General features: G+C 57.2%; 2 protein-coding genes across 2 annotated transcripts in view; one reads left to right on the top strand and one right to left on the bottom strand.

Moving 5' to 3' along the window:
* Positions 1-939: 939 nt before the first annotated feature.
* NGFR (nerve growth factor receptor) lies at positions 940-20,078 on the bottom strand. The gene is made up of 6 exons (XM_061175499.1): positions 19,913-20,078; positions 12,672-12,813; positions 9,052-9,411; positions 5,234-5,486; positions 3,853-4,013; positions 940-3,161 (listed from the first exon to the last, which is right to left on the bottom strand). Exons 1-6 carry the CDS (start codon positions 19,976-19,978, stop codon positions 2,860-2,862), a joined length of 1,284 nt encoding a protein of 427 aa, XP_061031482.1. The 5' UTR covers positions 19,979-20,078; the 3' UTR covers positions 940-2,859.
* PHB1 (prohibitin 1) overlaps positions 13,659-20,228 on the top strand; it is a 95,090-nt gene continuing 88,520 nt past the window's right edge. The window contains exon 1 of the mRNA XM_061175503.1: positions 13,659-13,670. The gene's annotated coding sequence lies outside the window, so the exon portion shown is untranslated. The remainder of the gene's footprint in view (positions 13,671-20,228) is intronic.

Below are 20,228 nucleotides of genomic sequence, written 5' to 3'. Positions count from 1 at the left end.
GGGTTACCCAAGACCCAGGATCATTTCCTATACCGACTCTAAATCACTGCCCCCTCCCCGCTGCCTTCCTCACAACCCTCACAGTCTGGGGGTGGGAGATGGAAGACAGCTTCCCTCCACCTCGTGCCTAACTCTTGGCTGGGGCCTGGCTGGCCCCTCCCAGGATCCCAAGATCAGGAAGGCTTGTTTGCTGTTCTTTCTGGGAAAGCAAGCCTCCCGTGGCATTCCCTAGCAACCACAAGCCAGGCCCATCAGAAGACCTGGCCAAGCCACCAGCAGAGGCTGAGCAGCTCAGACCAGCTGCCAGGCCAGCCTGGGAGATGGGCACAGACCCGGGGCCTGGAACCCTGCAGCTCCCAGACCAGGCAGGGCTCAAAGCCAGGCTGGTAGGAGCTGGGGTTGGGACCTGCCTGGGAGAGCCACAAGGGAGGGGCCTGCCCAACTCCAGGCCGGACCAGCCAGGCTCCTGTCAGGCCATCTGGAGCCAGACCTTGTGTGTGTGCTTGTGTGCTGGGGGGTGGTGTGCCTCCCAGGCCATGTGGGTGGCTGCGAGCTGTGGGGTTGTGACCTGGCCCTCCCAGCAAGCCTCTGGCTCCCCTGTGGTCAGTTTCACTTCTGACATCTGGTCAAGTTCACAGCTGGCCAGCTTCCTGCATGGCCATTTTTACTTTCCCTCTCCAAAGTCTGGCGGCAAGGGCCCCCACTCCCTCTCTATCTCACTTAAATTAACTCCATGGTGACACGTGTGAATTTGCTGGATTTCTGTTAAAACTTCCCCATTGTGTGTGTGTGGGGGGGGAAATAGGACAGGAACTCACTGAGTTGGAAATTATACCCGGGTCCCTGCCCCACACACATAACCCCCCACCAACTCAAACCGCGTGTATTTCCAGAAAATCTCTGCACGATTTTCCTTTCTTTGCTATTTAATGTTCATCATTTATGTTTTATGTGTAGGTTTCAGGAGGCCCAAGAAATGATTACACAGGATGCAAGGGGCAGGTGACAGAGAGGGTGACAAGGAGTCTGGAGCTCACAGCCCCAGCTGGGGGGGGGAGGGGGCAAAAGGGTTCCATCTCAGTCCAAAGGAAGGCAGGAGGGGCCCCAGAACCAAACACATGCTGAAACATACTTGCAACCTCCAACCCCCTCTCCCACTGCTGGGGAGGAAAAGAAATACCTCAGACTCTGTCCCACTCCCCACATTCACAGGTGAGGGGCCAGCAGGTGAGTTTCCTCCTCCCATCACAGATTCAGGTCAAAGAAATGCCATCTACGTACAACGTTCCCAGTGCCTTACACAGGGCTGAGAGACCCCTGGGCTGGGGAGGGGGTGGCTGTCCGTGCACATCCTGCTCAGGGCTCGTTCATGCTAAATAGAAGGGGGGGCGGCGCACTCATTCCAACATCAAGCAAAACAGAACAGGCCAGGAGGGGCTTCATGGCCCCTTTCTGGTACCAAGCTAGGGAAAAAACAGTCCTTTGTAGCGTTCTCTAAACTTGGGAGAGACCCTCTATGGGCCACGGTCTAACTCAGTTCCTTCTTGCTGCATTCCCACGCTGGTCCAGTTTTCTTCATTGCAGCCTCCAGGGCCCAGCCAAACCCATGCTTGCAGGGAAGGGGTGGGGCGGGGGAGCATTCCTCCACGTGCAGGCCCTTGGAAGGCAGGCGCCAGCTCAAGCCTCAGCCGTCCTTGGCCCGCCAAACCCGGGGGCGAGGGAAGACAGCGAGCAGAGTTCAATTCCCTTCAATGCTTCTCTGGCAGCTGCCCCAGGAGGATCCGGCCACAGCCCAAGAGGAAGAACTCTTGGAGAGAAGCAAGATTTCTCATCCTGTGTGTGTGTGTGTGTGTGCCTGTAAATCTCTGTGTTGCAGGTGGGGTTCCTTAGTCCCCCAGGGCTGACTCCAGGGGAAGATGCTGCCTATACTGGCTCTGGGTCTATGCTGGGATGGTGGGTACCTACAGATTAGCCACACCACGGATGCCACACTGACATGCCTGAGGGGACAGGCAGAGGGAAGCAGCACCCCTTGCCACAAACCCCAAACCTGACTGGGGTCAGGATGGATCAATGGGCCAGGCCTTGGGTGAAGCATCCCCTCTCCACAGGGGCTGGACAGGCCTGGAGATGGTGAAGGGCAGACTGGGTTTGGCTTCGAGACATTTCCCAGAGGGTCGCCTGGCCCCCCACTCCCTGCAAACCTGAGGCCTGCACCCCTCGTTTCGGGGGATAGCCCATCTTTGGCCTCCCCATTTCTGGGTGGCTTTGGGCAAATCACTGCCTCTCTCTGGGCCTCACTCTCCTGTTTGTAAAATGCGGGGGATGGACTAGATTTCAACCCCCTCTTCCAGCTCTATCAAACCTCTGATCCTCTTCATATTAGGCCAGAGGGGAGGGGGGAGGGGGGATGAGGGAGGTTTAGGCCACGAAGGTGCTCCCTCGTTCCCCAAGTTCACAGTGTAGAGCCCATGGCTCTGGTTCCTCAGTCTCTCCCTCTGAGTCTCTGGGACCCTGTCACGCCCTCAACAGCATCCCTGGTGTCAGCCCCCCATATATGACAACCTGCTAAGGTGGGAGGGGCTGGCCCCCCTAGAAGTCGGGGGAGAAGGGAGCAGGAGGCCTGCGATGGCGACAGGGCAGGGCAGGGTGGGAGAGGCAGCGGGGGCACTTCTGGCGCCGGAGAGGCAGTGTGATCGGAAGTGGTGGGGCCACACAGGAGCAGTGACAGGGCTGTGGTTTGGGGGCCCGGGCTCCGAGGCCCTGCCCAGAGGCGCGCAGCTCTGCCGCTGGCCTGTGGGGTTGGCCGGAGCATCAGTCTTCGGAATGTGGGGGCAGGGCAGGGGCTCCCGGGCCGGCTCACACCGGGGACGTGGCCGTGGACTCGCTGCACAGGCTCTCCACAATGTCAGCTCTCTGGATGCGGCGCAGGGCAGCCAGGAGGGTGTCAAGTGTGGCGCTGTCCTGGGTGGCCCAGCTGGCCAGCAGGGCGCGGACCGGGCAGGCCTCCTGGGTGAAGGAGTCTATGTGCTCAGGCTGGTAACCCAGCTCACCGGCCAGATGCCGCCAGGTGTCCCCCGCAGAGCCACTGAGCAGCTTCTCCACCTCCTCCCGCTTGGCCAGCGGCAGGCTGCTGTAGAGGCCTCCGTCACCCTTGAGGGCTGCCAAGAACCCAGGGGGAGTCAGGCGCTACGCGCTGGACACCCTTTCCCCCACAGTGGGAGTGGGGGCCTGGAGTAAGACCCAAGAAGGGCTGAGGCATTTCTCCTCCCGATCTGGGGAGGACCCGAGGGTCTAGAAGCAGAGGGATGCCCAAGATGCAGTCCTGGATGTGGGCACGGCTGTGGAGGCACCTGGGGGATGCTGACTCACGTCCCTTCCTCACCCATAGCTCCAGAACCATCCCTACCACCTAACTTCCCTGCCCACTAACCCCCCCACCCCTCCCCAGCAATTAATCAAGGCTGAGGAGACAGGACTTCTGGTCCCAGACTCAACTGCAGCAAGTGTACTGGGGCTGGGCTATGGGCCACCTATTAGGGGACATAATTAACTACTTGTTCCCCAGAAGTCCTGGGCAGGAGGCTAATTGCAGCCACTTTGGGGAATGATTAGCCCTGGGGGACAATTAGTTGGATGAGTCTAGATGCTCCGATTTGTCAAAGCTTCCGTTTCCCAAGTCATCCCCACCGGAAAGGGCCTCTCCTACCCATGCCCTCAGCCCGCCTCTCCCATCCTTCCACACAGCGGCCCGCAGCCAGGCCCTCTGCAGTCCCTCCTATAGCCTAAGCTTAACCACCCCTGTTCTCCCTGCCTCGCTCCCCCGGCCCGCCGCCCGGCCCTACTGCTTACCCTGGCCTGCAGCTGTCTGTGTATGGGACTGCTGGTCATGCAGGCTCTGGCTGTCCACAGAGATGCCGCTGTCGCTGTGCAGTTTTTCTCCCTCGGGTGGGGGCGTCTGGTTCACGGGCTGGCTGTTGGCTCCTTGCTTGTTCTGCTTGCAGCTGTTCCACCTGGAACCAGAGGACAGCCCCAGTCACAGGGCTGAGGGGCGCACGGGCCACGCCGCTAAGGTATCTGTGCTCTGGCGTGTGGGTGCCAGGGGCCCGGGGGGTGCCCATCTGTAACCCCGCATGGCACGGGAGGCTCTCCTTCCTCTACCTATCTGCCCCTGGCCCACACCGGAAACACCGTGAGGGCAGAGAGGCACCCAGGGCTTGGTGTGTGCAGCTGGTGTTCAATAAATGTCCGTGGGACGAATGGTGCACAAATAAATGCCTTCCCCGGAACTCCACTTTTCCCAGTCTACCCTTCTAAAGTACTCCCACGTGTGTGCAGGGGTATGTACACGGATTCCCTCTGCTGTTATAAGCAATAAGAAAAAACGAAAAACAAACCAAATGTCCATCGATAGGAGACTGGTTAAATAAATTATGATCCACCTGTATTATTGAACGAGCAATTATAAATAATCAGATTATCTATATGTTCTGAAGAAAGCTCTCCTGAGGGAGATTAAGTGAAAGAGTAAGTTGTAGAATATGTATAGTGTTATCACATTGATGCTTTAAAAAAAAACCAAAAAACCTGCGTGTGTATGTATAGATTTTCCACACATGTGTTTATAAATGCATAGAAAATGGCTGGAAGGGATCCATTCCAAACAGATTCCCAGGAGGAGAGGGGTAGGATTTGGGGAGATAAAAGGAGGCTTTACTACTTTTTGCTTTACAAGACATTGGTCTTCTTTGCATTTTCCCAAATAAGCACGTTGTTACTTTGATGATTTTTTTTTTTTAAAGAAAGGAAAATGCACTTAAACATTTGAAATGCTTTCTAGGACTTATCCACATCCTGGATTTCTGGATATGGGTGCCATCAGATCCCATGTGTGACATGGGAAGGAAGAGATACATGCACACATACACACAGGTAACAGGGTTCAGGGAATGAGGACACAAGCTGTTGGTAAAGGAAGCTCTGTGTGTAGGGAGGCAGGTGGGGGAGCAGAATGGTGGTGGGGAGGTGCTGGCACCAGGACAGGACAGGGACGATCCCCTTCCGTACCTCCTGTTGACCTGCCACACCCTGGAGTGGGGAAGCTGATGGTAAGTGAGGATGAGCTTGGTTTGGGGTTGAGTTAAAAGAGTGTGTGCATTTTCAGGTCATGGTCGCAGCAAAGCCCTCCGTGAGGGTAAAGATCTGGCTCTCTGGCTCCCGTTCCCCCTCTCACCTCTTGAAGGCGATGTAGGCCACGAGGCCCACAACCACAGCAGCCAGGATGGAGCAATAGACAGGGATGAGGTTGTCGGTGGTACCTCGGGTCACCACGGGCTGGGAGCTGCCCATCACTGTGGTCACCACATCTGACACCGTGCTGGTTACGAGATCTTGATCTGGAGGTACCTCAGGCTCCTGGGTGCTGGGGTCTGTGCTGTCTGAGCCCTCCGGGGGCGTGGCCCGTGTAATCCAACGGCCAGGGATCTCTGGGAGAAAGGGCTACAGGAGTAAGGGCCCACTCCCCCCGCCCCTCTCCTATGTTCTGACCCCCAGAGCTTCTCCCCCAGCCCCCCCCTTGCCCCAGATGCTTGTATGTCCAGCGGCTACACACAGGAGAGAGGGCTGGGATTGGGTGTATGATGTCACGATGGTGGAGAAGAGCAAGGGCCTAAGAATCAGGAGCCCTGGGTCCCCTTTGGCTCTGTCACTGACTTGCTGTGTGACTCTGGACCAGTCCCTTCAACTCTCAGGACTTCAACTTCCCCATGAATGGGGATATTAAAAGAGACGGTCTTTAAGTTCCCTTCCATCTTGGGTATAACTGTGATCCTAGAATTCTACCCTGCCTACCCTGGGTACCCAAAAACCCAGCATGGAGGTAAACACACAAAGAAGAGAGTGGGCCCTAGGACGCCTCCAGCTGGAATCAGGCTAGGGAAATGTAATTTCTCTGGCCCCAGGTTGCCCCAGTGGCGCCAGTCACCCCCGTCCTAAAGAAGGATGAGGGTAATCAGGTCTGGTGGAGAGGTACCTTCCCCGGCACCACTCCCTGAGAATTGGCATCCAGCCTCCTTTCTAGTCTCTGGTGTCCTGGCTCTAGGCTCGGGCAGGGTGGGGAGGTCCCCAGCTGGCATGCTTCCCTCTAGCTGGTCCGTGGATAGTGGCTAGCCTCTATTTCCTGCCCTGCGTGGCCCCTACACCGTCTGATCTTGCCACCCAGAGATGACAGTGTCAGATAGCCCAAACCCAACTTGGGAAGGTCGAGGACTGCTGGTGGAGAGAGGGCCCACAGAGCAGGCACTGCCACTGCCTCAGGGGAGGGAGACTGCCCTGCCACCCGCCTAGGTTCTCTCATGCCAGCTGGGCACTGCCAGCCTCCCTGGCAGGGGACCCAGCAGCCCCTGGCACAAGTGGGTGGGATTTTCCATTCTGCCACCCAGCCGGGGGCAGTACCGGGGGTTGTGGGCTCTGGACGACCTGGGGGTACCTGTCTGGGCAAAGTTGCCTACCCCTTCCTTCCTCGCTTCCCATGCCTGGAGCAGGGAGGGAAAGCAGACAGGACATGCTGATGGGGTGAAGGGCGGGCACTTTGCTCCCCAGCTCTGCCTCACCTAGCTCCCAGTTTGCCCACCCAAGTTGGAGTCGAAACTGCCCACCGGTTTCCTAGGCCTCCTTGGCTCAAGGCAAAGATGCTTCAAAGGCCCCCATTTTCAGCACATTCTGAGGAGTAAGGTCCCCACATGTGAATCTGGAATCCATCTGGTTGGCATTCGGGAGGGGGCTGCCATCTGCCGCCCTATCCCACCCCTCCCCCATCTCAGTCCTGGGAAGGAAGGCGTGGAAGAGGTGGGGCAGGGAGTGGAGGAGACACAGCCCTCCTTCTGGCAGCCCCAGACAAGGCACTGGCCCGGGGAGGGTCAGCCTGAGCCCTGAGGCTAAGGGTACAGCTCTGCTCAACTGACCCGAACCCAGAGGCTGAAGGCATGGCTGGGTGGAGGGTCACTGAAATCAGGCATCACAGAGATTTGAGAGCAGTGGGGAAGAGCTGAGAGACGGCCCAGGCTGAAGACAGCGCCTTCCAGGGTGCTTTCCCCTCATCTCTCCTATCCCCCCCGTGTTTGGGGGTGGGGATGAGATCCAGATGTGGCTGTGTCCACTAGCATTCCAACACACTAAGCCCTGGCAGGTCCTGACAGCCGTTTCCAGAATGGGAGCTGTCAGACTTGGGGGTGGAAAGAGGGGCCAGGTTACTCCTCCTAAACTCAATTTTTTTTGCTTGGGGAGGGGGGCAGCTTCTGCCCCCAGGGTGGGTGAGTCACCATGCTGACACCCGAAGCATTTATGCAAGGAAGTACCCTGCAGTGGAGGGGAGGGGGGCAACCAAGCCACCACAAATCAATTTCCATTTCCTGAAATGTTTCCTCTGCCCTGGAGCTGACATTTACCCCTTCAGAGGCTAGAGGGTGAGGGGAAGAGGGGCAGGGATAAACGCACCCCTTCAGGGTGGCTGGGAAAGTAGAGTGGTATCTGCAAGGAATATGTGAACGCCAAAAGGCAGAGCCCACCCCTCCCCCAGCCAGCACCTTTCTTTGCTCTAACCGCACCCCTAAGTCCCCCCCACTAGCTGGTGCGGACTTGCCCACAGAAGCGTGCCACCCACCTGCCTGCTGCAGGCTGCTGAAACTCCCTCCCTGCTCTGCCCTGCGCCTGACGCTACTTGCCTGTCTCCTGGCCCAGGGCAATGGCCACCGGAACCACCACGTTCTGCACCCCACTTCTCCACCCTGACCCCGCATCCCAATGCAGCAAGCTTCACACACATACCTGGCCTCAGCCCAGCTTAATGGCCCTTTGCACCCTGAGCTCCCTGCGCCAGAGATCACAGGATGTGGAAGGCAGGCATGGGTGTGTCAGACTGGAGGTTCCCCACAGCAGAGGATCTACCTCTCCCATCCAACTGGGGGCTGATTGAAGGCAGAGGCTGTGCTGCCCCCACCAGAATGGGGGGATCTCTTGGGAACTAAGTGCTGGGACTGCGTCTCCCTCATCAGACTGGGGCAAAGGCTGTCTCTGTCCCGTCCAACTTAGGGCTCCTGAAGGAGGCACTGCGTTGCCTCCACCTCAGGGTGAGAGCACCCTGAGGGTTAGGTCCCAAGGGGAAACAGCTGAACGGGTGATAGGAAGTAAAGGCATTGTCAATCTCTCCCCCAAGATGGATGTCACCAACCAGGGACCAAAACGGCTCTGCCCTGGCTGCCACAGTGCTTCCTCCTCCCATCCCAGGAACTGCCCCTTCTGGCTAAGGTGGGCACACCCAGCTCCCATCCACCCAGGAAGCTGAGGGCCCTCCAGGTGCACCTGCCTCATCCTCGGGCTCCCAAGCCCCAGGCTTGCTGTTCCCCTTCTTTCTCTGTCCCAAAGCCCCTGTCCGCACGACCTCCTTAGCGTTCCCTGGGTCTAACTTCATCCTTGACTAAACTGTACCAGTGACTGCTGACCCCTCCCCCACAAGTTGAAGTGAGCCAGCCCCCTTCCCAAACCCACAGCAACCGTGGAAACCGCGTGCAGCGAGGAAACTGAGGTCCAGAAACTGAAGTGACCTCCTTGACATCGCTCAGATAGTAAGTGACAGGGCACACTCCATCCCAGGTCCCAGAGCCATAAACCACTATGGGCCTCAGAGCCAAAAGGTCCCAACTCCTGAGGGTCCTCAGACCCCTTTCTCCAGTGCAGAGAGTCTGCCTCAAGGATCAAACATGTCCTATCTGTGCTCTGGACACGGAGGCCACCTTCGTGCCGCTCATCTGCCACCCATCCAATTCCCAGCCGGCAGCCACAGATCAACAAAGCCCTGGAAAATGAGTGTGGCCTGGGAGGATGAGGATGGCTAAACAAACAGCCCAAAAGGGTAAATAGTGGATAGGGTCCATTGGTGGGAAGGATCGGGAGGGTGTCCGCTGGCCCCGCAGGCCACGGCAGACCCTTGCGGACCCCGGGGCCCTCCTCCCCGGGGCGCCCGCCCCCGCCTCCCGCAGCCCCGGCGCTGCTCACCCTCACACTCGGCGTCCGCCCAGCGCGTGCACTCGCGCAGCTGGCGCTCAGTGTCCTCACACACCGTGCAGGGCAGGCACGGGTCCACGTGGTTGGCCTCGTCGGAGTATGTGCCGTCGGGGCACTCCTCGCACACGGTGTTTTGCTTGTCCTGGCACGAGAACACGAGCCCCGAGCCCGCCTCGCACACGCGGCACGCCTCGCAGCGGCCCGTCGTCTCGTCCTGGTAGTAGCCGTAGGCGCAGCGGCACACGGCGTCGTCGGCCTCCACGCAGGGCGCCGACATGCTCTGCAGCCCCACGCACTCGGTGCACGGCTTACACGGCTCCGTGGCGCTCACCACGTCCGAGAAGGTCACGCCTGAGGACAGACGGACGTGCGGGGGGAGCCGCGCCCCGAGTCTAGCCGCTTGCCCTAGGGGCACTTGGGACGCAGGGGCTTGGAGGCATTCCCGCCCCATCCCGGGACACCCTCGTTCTACCTCGCCCCCTCACTGACTCCCCCGCTTTTCCCTCCGGGCCCGGATCCCCGGTGTGTGAAAACTGGTGGCACCCGACTGGGAAGGAGGAAGGGGGCCAGGAGCCCGGTGCTCCAGGCCCCGGAAGCTTTGGCCCTGAGGTTTCAGGGGTAACCCAGCTGGGGCTGGTAAATTTATTGGCAGATTCTCTTAGACAGTTCCCAGAATGATTAAGGAATAATCTGAGCGTGGTTCCCACCCAGCCCTCCCCGCAGGCCAGAGTTAAGCTGTGAACCCAGCCCGGGCAGAGCCGGCCTTCACCAGGCAGGCTCCCACCTCGGCTGCCTTTCCATTCCTCTCTGCACAGGTTGGGGCTCAGGTGTGGCCTGAATGGGAGTGACTAGGGTTAGACAACAGAATTTCCCACCCATGGCGCTACCCCAGCTGCTGAAGGGCTTGGCTCTAGAGGGCAGGGATGGGACTCCTGGCAAGAAAGGTACTGCAGGAGGGATTGAAGCTAGAAGGAAGGGAGGACTTGCATATATAGTCCTCTGCTCTTTCAAAGGACATGAAGGAAGATTTCCAAGCTCACTCTTGATTCATGCTCTCTTAATTAACGGATGTGAGCTCCAGAATAAGGGGAGGGATTCCAGGGTCCTCTCCGCCTTGTGCAAAGAGTGGGGAAGGCACAGAGCCAGATCTTCTTCACCCCTTCCAGCCCAGGGTGGAGAACTCCATGCCAAACTGAATCCAAGAGGATGTATCCTTGCTCCAACGGCAGGAAGAGCACAGATTTAGAACCTGAGAACTGGGGAGGGAGGATTGCTCAGAATGTGGAAACAGAGGTAGAGAGATTGGGACCCCAATGGAGGGAAATCGAGGCTTGCTGTGGGGGTCCTATCTTAACTTTAACGCCATCAAGAGACAAGATGGAGCACAGGGTCATTATCTTGGAGGTTGGGGTTGGAACTGCAGAAGCAAAGAAGGAAAAAGCAGAGAAGTAAACGGGGCAGCAGTTGGGGGGGAGAGAAGAAAAGACAGAGATGGGCTTGGAGGAAGACTTCAGTTTCAAGTCAGTTCTGGCAGAGGGACTCCTGTGTTTCTCTTCCTAGGCATCAGGCAGATCTGGATTCAAAACCTGCTTCCATCACTTTATTAGCTGTGTGACTCTGGGTGTTTTACTTAACCTCTCTGAGCTTTTTTCTTTCTCTGTAAAACAGGGAATAATGTCTCCACTCACAGGGTTGTGATGAGGAATAAGTGAAATTCCTCAGTAGCACTTGACACACAGCAGGGATCCTGTAAAGGTTGGGCCCCCTGGGGTGGGCAATGATAAAGTCAATGAACTTCAGTAGTAGGGATATTAGTCAGATATCAGAAAGGACTTCCAAACAGAAACAGCCAAGGCAGGATGTCCAATTTATACCAGAGGCTCCTATCTGGGTGGCATGTGACAGCAGGGGTGGGTCTAGTCACACAGGAGGGGAAGGGGAGGGCCCTGCCCATGGGAAATTACAGAAAATTAGCAGCAAACTCCTGGGAGAGGGATTTAGGGGGTGGGAAAAATGTGGTCTTTTTTGGGCAGAGAATGAAGTCAGGAGCTTAATGGGTTTCCTTGTGGAAACGTTTTGAGGGAAAGTCCACTGGGGTCTCCATCCCATAAAGAGGACTTGTAAAGGCAGCCTGTTAACACAGCTGGGGTGCGGGGAGGGGGGTGAGGAGGAAGGGGGGAAAGGGAGGGGAGCAGAGGGTGGAAGTGGGAGGGAGCATTCAGAGCTGGTCTCTGCTCCTGTCTCCCCTCCCCTTCCCCGGAGATGCCCTCTCTCAGCCTCTTCTATCCCACCACTTGTTTTGACAGAAGGGACTGGGGTCCCATTCTGGGAGACTTAGGGTCCAAAGAGAAGAGGCCCTGGGCGGAGTCTAGGAAATAAGAGAGGCAAACGTGGGAGGTTCCAGGGTAGCTGATGGTTGGCCAACCCTGCCCTGGGATGGAAAGAAACCCTGCTAGGCCAGGACCAGGGAGGTGGCCAGATGGCAAGGTAGCAAAGGCATTATGGGATGTCCAGCCTCCCTACCTGGCATCCCTCTGCTGGGGGATGGAGTTACAGGATCCACTAGTACAGAAATTGGAAAATAGTGTGTTTGGGACACCAAGGAGTTGGGGCTGCCTGAAGGACAGATAGGCTGTGTGCAGTGAGGTGCCTCGAGGTAGCGGTGGTGGCGGCGAGGCATTCAAAGGTAAGACAGGCTGGCGGGGGTGTTCAGAGTTCCCAGTTCCTGTAGCCTTGTCCCCAACATGATTAAAGAACAATCTGGGTAGAATTCCCACTGGCCCTCCAGGTCGGCATTGAGTGCAAGGTTTCCAGGCAGAGTCAGGAAAAGGGCCCATGGCCTGAAAGCAACTGAGGGGGCGGGGTGGATCCAGCAGAGATGAGACTCCTGAGGCAAGTGCAAAGAATTTCAGACCCCAGACCTGCCATCTTTCTGTCTCCCTCATCCAGCATCTCTGGAAGATGGGGTTCTCTCCCCTCCACAAGGAAATCCCAGGTAGCAAGGGCCACAGCGCGCCTCCCCCCTCTCGCACCCGACCTCACCCCCCAGTAAGGACATCCCTGTACTGCTCCAACCCCCATCCCTGCTGCCTGGGGAAAGCTCTGCTTCCTCCGTCAGAGCTGGAGAACAGTTGGCCCGGGGTTGGGGGGGGGAGGATTAGCCACACCCTCCCAGGATCCCCCAAGGTCAGTCTCCAGGGCAGCTAGGATTTGATCCTCCTCCCCTCCCCACAAACGCACCAAGGGTAAGTGGCAGCCATTGATTTTGCAGTGCAGATGGTATTTTTAGCTGGTCTTAGCATCAGCTACTCCTCCCTCCTGGCCACACTCTTCTACCAGGCCTCTCTACTTGGGGGCTGGGAAGGGGCACAGCCTGGGGATCCCCCAGCAGGTCCCCCTCCTCCCTCTGCATACTTCCCTCATCCATTCTGAGCTTCCCCTCTCTGCCTCCTATGCTGGGTCAGACCCACTTCTGGCACCCATACGGTTGTGGGCAGGGGTCCCTGCCAGGGCGCAGAGCACTTGTAAGGCCTCTACTGGGCATGCCCTCCAGCCCCCTTGCCCTCCCTTCCGTCCCGCTCCCCTCCCCCCACCGGACGCCCTATACTTACTGTCCAGGCAGGGCTCACACACGGTCTGGTTGGCTCCGCAAGGCTGGGCCACGCCCTCGCCCAGGTTGCAGGCTTTGCAGCACTCACCGCTCTGGGTGTACAGGCCCGTGGGGCACACCTCCTTGGCATCTCCAAGGGACATCTGGGTGGAGGAAGATCAGAAGGTCAGACTGGCAAGAGAAAGGGGGCAGGGTAGACTCCGAGGGAGCAAACACCCCCTCCTAAAGCCTTCTATTGGAACCACCTGGGCTGGGATGAGCTCACCAGGGAGGCATTTGGCACTTGAAAGCTGATGGGGAAGAAAGGCAGTGGGGGACAGCACGCCCCTGCAGGCTGCTAGGGGTGTGAGATCAGAGCTTCGGATGCTGACCTTCTGCAAAGTTCATCTTGGGGTTACAGTAACTCCTGGAATCCCAAGGATACACCATGTGGGGAAGGCAACCTGAGGCCCAGCAGAGGGCCTTTGGGCGGCAGTCAGGAACCAGCAGGCAGGTTGCAGCTCGCACGGGGCTCCCAGCCAAGGGGGCAACTAGAAGCTGAAATCTAGCCCAAATGCCACTTGCTAAGCTGCACACCTCCAGGGATGCGTCTACCCAGAGGGGAGTCTTTTTCTATCAAAGTCTAGCAGGGCTCTACTCTCAGCCCTTAATTCTACCATTCCACATATTAAGTATCAAATGGGAGGTGTCCAAGAACAGAAGCAGAGGGGTGGGACCTTGGGTTCAAATCCTGGTTCTGCTCTGGGAGTTCTGACCTTCTCTGCTTTCCCGCTCTGAGTCTTCATCTCTCTAGACCGATAGAGATGGAGACAGCTCAGGGCCAAAGCAAATGACCAGCCAGTCATCAAGAGTCTGGCGCCAAGACAGGAGAAAAGTACGCCTGTTACCAATAATGAGAAAGTGGCTGCTCTCACCACCCAGCAACCCTGCTCCCCCAGGGTTTGATTTCCAGCCACCAGCCCTCCCCTCTCCCTGCCCCCCATGCAGCCAGTGGGAGCAGCACTGGAAACAGGGGAAAGGGAGTCAGATTCCTGCCGCCGAGGCATCTTTGCTCATGGATGGAATGATTTAGCACCAGATTCCCTAGAGGGAGGGGCTGCTGGCAGATTGCTTTATATTTCTGTTCCTTAAAAAAAATCTTAATGTCTAATAAAACTCCAAAGCCTGTTTCCCTGGCTCCAGACCGTGTAGCTCCCATTTGATGCTCAGAGGAAGTATGGGCTCTTGGATCATGGGACTAGAGAGAAGCTGTAAAGGTCATTTTGGGCATTCCTCTGCTTCCATGTTGGCCAGATCATGGCCCAAAACACTCCTTTCCCTTCAGTCCTTTCAGATATCCTGAGGTCTCACTAGGGTTTGGTGGAGGCAGGGGGATGGACATGTTGGATCAGTCTAGGAGGCAGCCTAGGGTCCTCAAGAAACCAGTGGGGAGGGTGCAGGCAGCAAAGGAGGGGAACCTTGGGTGTTGCCACCATCTCCTCCCAGGTGGCAGGAACACAGTGCTGGGAACATCTGCAGACCAGAAGCCTAGGGGCAGGGGGTAGTCCCAGATACAGGCTTTCCCCCAGGAGGTGAGCAAGGTTCCAGAAAGGTCTGTTCAGATTTCTTTTCATCCTTCAGGGCTCTGCTTAAATGTCACTTCATCAGGGAAGTGGTCCTGTGGCCCAGCCCCTCCCTGATCTGACAGATCAGGCAGAGCTGCCCTGTCACATGTCCCCCCTGTTCACTCTTCTTGTCTGGTCTGACACTCTACAGAGTCCCCCACTGGACTCTCAGGTCCCTGAAGGCAGGGACTGTGGTCACATCAGTGCCTGAGATGGTACTTGGCACATATTAGGGACCCAACATGTATATTTATAGAATTTAAGAACATAATACAATATGGCCTCAATTAGCTAGAACTCCAGGGCCTGACTTTCTGGATACCTGAGTTTCTGGAAAGTCATGGCTTTGCTGTTCTTCTCACCTAATGTTTTTCACTTTAACCATGGGGGCTGCACCTTCCTCTGTCTCTGGAACACAGCTTCACGGTTTCCCCATGACTCAGGGACTCAATATTTACATCAGTGAGTATTCTGGGATGCAATGCAGCAAAGCCCTGTGTTCTTTATCCCAAATTACCACACTTTTGTCTCTTTGAGTTCTCCTGTCTGCTTTTCTTACAGTTTTTCTGCCTCCTCCCTTCCTGTCAAGATATCAGTTTTCAGTTCTTGCTGCTGCCAGTGTGACCTGAGCAGCCCCTCCCCAGTCTTATTTATTAGGTCTAATTGAATTTTAGAAAGTATGTAACTAGTCCTGGGAGGAAGGTGTATAAAGCGAGTGTAAGTAGGATGGAACCAGGAGGGGGGCTGTTCTCAGAGTAAAAAGTCTGCCTTCCTCCTCAGCTGCCTTCATTGCTCTGAATCCTGGTTCATAGCTTAGAGCTGGGTGACCTGGGACAGGTTTTGAATTTCTCTGTGCCTCAGTTTCTTCATCATTAGGTAGCCATGACAGTACCTGCCTCAGAGAGTTGCTGGAGGCATTAAATAAATGAGTAAGGTGTTTATTCACTTTGGGACCCCTCTTTTCTCTTTTCCAAGGTCTTCTGTGGCTTTTGGCTGTGTTCCAGTTAGTTGAGGTCAGTAGAGACCTGGGCTCCAGATAACTGAGGCAATCTGACAGTGGCAGTTGTGGGCAGAGTGGGAGCCTCGCGCAAGCCCCTCTTCTCAAAGCCTGCTCTCCCTGCTGCAGCCCGTGGTCCTCTCTCTTCTCCAAAGTCTTGCACTTGGAGTCCAGGCCACATAATTAGTAACCATGTGTTTCCTGTGCTTGTTTTGTTTTCTATTTCAAAACATTCCAGATCTGCTACTTAGTAGTATGCTACTTTGGGTAAATTCTCAATCTCTCTAAGCCTCAGTTTTCCCACCTAAAACGTTGGGTTGGTGATACCTACTGTCCAGGTTTCTGTGAAAATTAAAAGAAATAATTTATGCAAAGCTGTCTGATGCATAGTTGGATTTCAATAGATGTTGGTTATCAAAGAAGTGTCTTGTCTTAGGGAGAGTGAGCTGCTGAGCCTGGGGGGTAGATAGTGGGAGAGGAGAGTTGAGCCATCCCCAAACAGGGGAAACCATCTCAGAGTAGGGGGCAGGATAGAAATGAAGAGAGACTTACCCACCAAGAAGAGTCTGAAGAGGGTATGGGGACCAAAGGAGGATGGAGAACTGCTAACTAATGCAACTACTTACTGAGCACTAAACTAAGGGTTTCCAGTGAGACATGGTCCCTGACTCCTGAGAGGAGTCAAAGTCCCATGAGGGAGAGGAAAGATCACCCCAAACAACTGCTCCAGAAGCTGAGGAGGAAAGGCTTGAGGGATTGCTTGAGGGGATTCATCCCCTCTCTGACAGATGTGGAAACTGAGGCCCACAGAGGTCATTCTGCTAAGTGGCCTGATGCACCAACCCGGCCACACCCTCTATTGGTCCAAGGCAAGGCAATCTTGGGAAGCAGGGAGGGATGACTAGGATTCAGGCTAATTGCTCCAAAATGATCAGTTTACCAAAATGATAGGCACATTTGCTTGAAATTTATACTTATTACACTTATTCCATTTTTAAGAATGCTTGCAATTTTTTTTTTTTTTTTTTTGCTGCCATGTCCAGGCTTTCTAGAAACTAAGGTGGAAATATCCTTCGGTTAACTGACTTTTTTAAAAAATAAATTTATTTATTTATTTATGTATTTAATTTATTTTTGGCTGCATTGGGTCTTCATTGCTGCACGCAGGCTTTTCTCTAGTTGCGGCGAGTGGGGGCTACTCTTCGTTGTGGTGCGCGGGCTTATTGCTGTGGCTTCTCTTGTTGCGGAGCATGGGCTCTAGTCACACGGGCTTCAGTAGTTGTGGCACGCGGGCTCAGTAGTTGTGGCTCGCGGGCTCTAGAGCGCAGGCAGTAGTTGTGGCGCACGGGCTTAGTTGCGCCGCGGCATGTGGGATCTTCACGGACCAGGGCTCCAACCCGTATCTCCTGCATTGGCAGGCAGATTCTTAACCACTGCGCCACCAGGGAAGCCCTGAATTGACTTTTAATAATTAATTTTTAAAAACTGGACAAAACAGAAAATACACCAAAATAGTTGAAAGAATTTGAAATTACAGGAAGGCTTCAGTGTGATGAGTCCTATCCATTCACAACAGCTTCAGCAAAAGGTTCCTTAGGTGAATGAAGCCATTGGCCACCATCATGGGGTTGGTGAGTTTTCAAATATGCAAAGGGTCTTTTGAGACCAATGCAAGCCCTGGGGAGGCACTGGCACATGCCCCCCACTCCTTTAGATAGGGTGGATTTGGGGTCGGAGACAAGAGCTAATTACTAAGGAGGATGCTGCACGAAGACTTTGAAAGGGGGCAGGGGTCTGAGTGGGGGGTGAAGGGGCTCAGTTATAAATTTGTGGTGCCAGGGGCATAGGACACGATCTAACCTCCAGGTCTACTGGTGGTTCAAGGCCACGTGTCCTTCTGTGATCTGGAAGGTTGGGCGGGGGTATGCCTGGCATAAGGAGGAAAGAGTAAACTCCAAGCCAAGCATCTTGGGTTCCAACAAGGGCGCCACCACATAGTAGCTGGGGGAGCCTGGTTTCGTGCCCGAAGGTATGGGAGATTCAGCTCCCTCAACTGTCAAATGGGAATAACTAGATTTACTCTGCTGGGACCTTATACCGATTAAATAACACAAGAGAAATTACCCAGGGCAGTGCGTGGCACACGGTAGGCACTCAACCAGTTTTATTATTCCCGCTTCCCCACCCCGCACCCCCAGGGAAGAATCTAAGCGCGGGAACGGGACCAGGCTGGTACAGCGGGGCGGGGACCCCTTCCCTCCCGGAGTCGCCTCCCCCACCCGGCTGCTCCAGTCCTCGCATTTGCTGCCCTCGCTGCATCCCTATTAGGCGCGTTAGCCAGCCCGGCGGCTCCGGTTACAGACGTCTGAATGACAAAGTGCCTCCATTACCGGCGTGGCCCGCCAGCCGACCCGCCGGGACGCGCTCTGGTTTCAGCACTCTCGCCGCGGCCCAGGAAGGAACTCGGACCGCTGCGGTGCGCAGCGCCAGCCCATAGACAGCAGCCCCGCGGCAAGGCGGAGGCGAGAGCCGCAGGGGCTGCAGGCGACAGATTCTGCGCCGGGTCCACCTTCCCGAGCCCCCAGGCCCTCCACCCCCAGATCCCCTCCTTCCTCGCCTTTTCTCTATTCGGGGGACACTCTCCAGCCCGGATCCGGAGCCCAAGCCCTCGCCCCTCCAGGATCCGCACAACTGGCCGCCCCAGTCCCCCCTCCCTGCCCCCCCGCCCCGCCCCAGCCGAGATGCATCTCTAACCCGCGGCGTTAGTCAGCAAACGTGCCCGCAGTCACTCCCAAATCTCCGGACGAAGCCACAGGTACTGCCAGCGCAGGGAACCCAGGCTGAGCTTCGGGGATGGGGCTAGCGCCCGGAAGGGGTCTCGCCCATCCCAGCCCCCATATTCCGCCGGCCTGACTCTGGGGCTGGTGTCACGCCCGCCCGCCGCCGAGATACGCAGCTCTTATCCCGAGCTGGAACGCTGGGCTGCCCCTTAAGAGGTACGGGGAGTACCGAGCTGGGAATCGGGTGAGGGGCAGTCTAGCTAGGATTCTGTCTCAACTCGCTTGTGGGATCTTGACCAATTGGTTTAATCTCTCAGAGCCTCAGTCTCCTTGTCTGTAATGGGGATTTGGGGGCGCAATGTTCAGATGAAGATGGCAGAGAGAGTGAGGATACCTCCTCCATTGCCAAACCTTCCAGGGCACTCCCTTCATGGCCACACAACGGGTCACATCTCCTGAATGTTTTGTCAGAACTACCGGGCGGACTTCGATGCTTACAAGGACCCACAGTCCTTTGCCGAGACAGAATCCGAGGCGTCTGAGCGCCTCCGTCTTGTTCGGTGCCCGGCGTCCTGCATCGAAAGCTGGGCGGGGCGCAGGCGGGATCCCGACCCACCTGGGCGCGGAAACGGAGCCAACCATCAGCGCGGCGCTCGGGCCGCTTAACTGGGGGTCTGGGTGGCGGGTGCGGCGCGCAGCCCCAGTCGCGCGGGGAGCTGCGATGGTTCAGCCCTCGCGCCGCAGCGCCCCCTGCGGGCCGCCTTCGCCTGCTTGACCCCCGGCTGCGCGCTGCCGGGACCGTCCCCGCTTTGCGCGTCCCGCCTCTCTGCACCCCGAGAAGTGGCGGCGGCGAGAACCCGTCGGACGACGCCTGCTCCGTCCCATCCGGTCCGCGGCTCTGCTTCAAATCGCGAGAATAAGTGCGTAGGAGGACCCCACCAGTCGCGGGGGAACCCGGGAAGCGGGTTCGCCCTGGCGAAGTGGGCACTCCCTTCCCAGCCTCGGACCCCAAGCCGCAATTCCTCGACCCCGCGAGGCCGCGAGAAAGAGCGCGCGACACGCGCGGGAAGCGGCTGTGCTTCTGCTCTCTCTTCTCGTCCCACTGTCTCTTGGCGGACAGGCGGGGCCCGACCACTTTAGGGTCCGCTCTCCCTTCTCCGTCCCTTCATTTTGCTTCCATCTCTCTACCTCCCTCGCCGTCGTCCCTTTTCTGCCGTCCCTAACCCACTTCTCTCTCTTCAACAGAGCCCCCCTCCACGAACCTCCCCCTCCCACGCCCCTCCCCCCCATTGTCTGGCCGGTCCTCATTGTCCGATGCCCGGTCCCCTTTGCCTCCAGGCCCTCCATCCTCCTCTTACATTGTTCCATCCCCTCGTCCCCGGTTCCCCACCCCAACCACACTCTCTCCTCACTTCTCTAGTTCCCGTCCCATTCCTCCTGCTTCTTTAGCCTGGGTTCCGTCCCACGACCCTCCAGAAATCAAGATGCTCAGGGGGAAAGTCGCCTCGAGATCCCAGCATTCAAACGCCCTCTTCCGAAGAATCCAGGCATCCGAGAGCCCCACGACTCCCTCCTGAGGGACCCCTCCCAGCTCCTCCGCACACACCCCCCATGGTACATGAGGACCCGCATAGGTGCGCCCCTCTTATCCGCATCTCCACCCTGAATCTCAGGGTCGCCTCTTCGTTCTGAGAACCTCAGGCGCTCCTCCGTGGATACTGGCATCGGAGCTCCTCTCCCGCCATCCACCCCCAGCATCTGGGATCCCAACGCTCTTTTCTCTTTTCCCTCGGGGAAACCTGAACTCCTTGGGGTTCCGGTCCCGGGAAAGGGAGCGGGCTCCCCTCCGGCTAGCACTCACCCCCAGAAGCAGCAGCAGCAGCAGGCGCGGCCCGTCCATGGCGCAGCCGGCGGCACCTGCCCCCATCGCCCGCCTCCCGCGGCAGCGCTCGGCTTCCAGTTCAGCCCTCTCCGCGGACAGACACGGCTGCGCTGCGCTGCGCTCCAGCACCCGACCCCAGACCTGGCGGAGGCTCAGCTCCCTCTGCCTGCTAGCGGGAGGTGCTGGGAGAAGCCAGTGCGTCGGCCCCGCCTCCTCCCCGCCCAGCCCGCCCACCCCCCGGAACCGCGCCCGCCCTCCCCGCAGTCTCCGGGAGGGGAGAGGAGGGAAGGGAGAG

Source organism: Eubalaena glacialis, chromosome 19 (assembly GCF_028564815.1).
Source record: "Eubalaena glacialis isolate mEubGla1 chromosome 19, mEubGla1.1.hap2.+ XY, whole genome shotgun sequence".
In the NCBI taxonomy this organism is placed as follows: Eukaryota; Metazoa; Chordata; class Mammalia; order Artiodactyla; family Balaenidae; genus Eubalaena; species Eubalaena glacialis.
Note: the sequence above shows the minus strand (reverse complement) of the source record. Positions and strands in the feature narration are given on the sequence as shown.

Bases quoted from the DNA above. Each gene is read 5' to 3' on its own strand.
- NGFR (XM_061175499.1), bottom strand. From the start codon at position 19,978: ATGGGGGCAGGTGCCGCCGGCTGCGCCATGGACGGGCCGCGCCTGCTG. The intron at 12,814-19,912 runs GTGAGTGCTAGC...TCCTCCACCCAG, and splicing joins TGCTGCTGCTGCTTCTGGGG to ATGTCCCTTGGAGATGCCAA. The intron at 5,487-9,051 runs GTGAGCAGCGCC...CCTTTCTCCCAG, and splicing joins GGCGGACGCCGAGTGTGAGG to AGATCCCTGGCCGTTGGATT.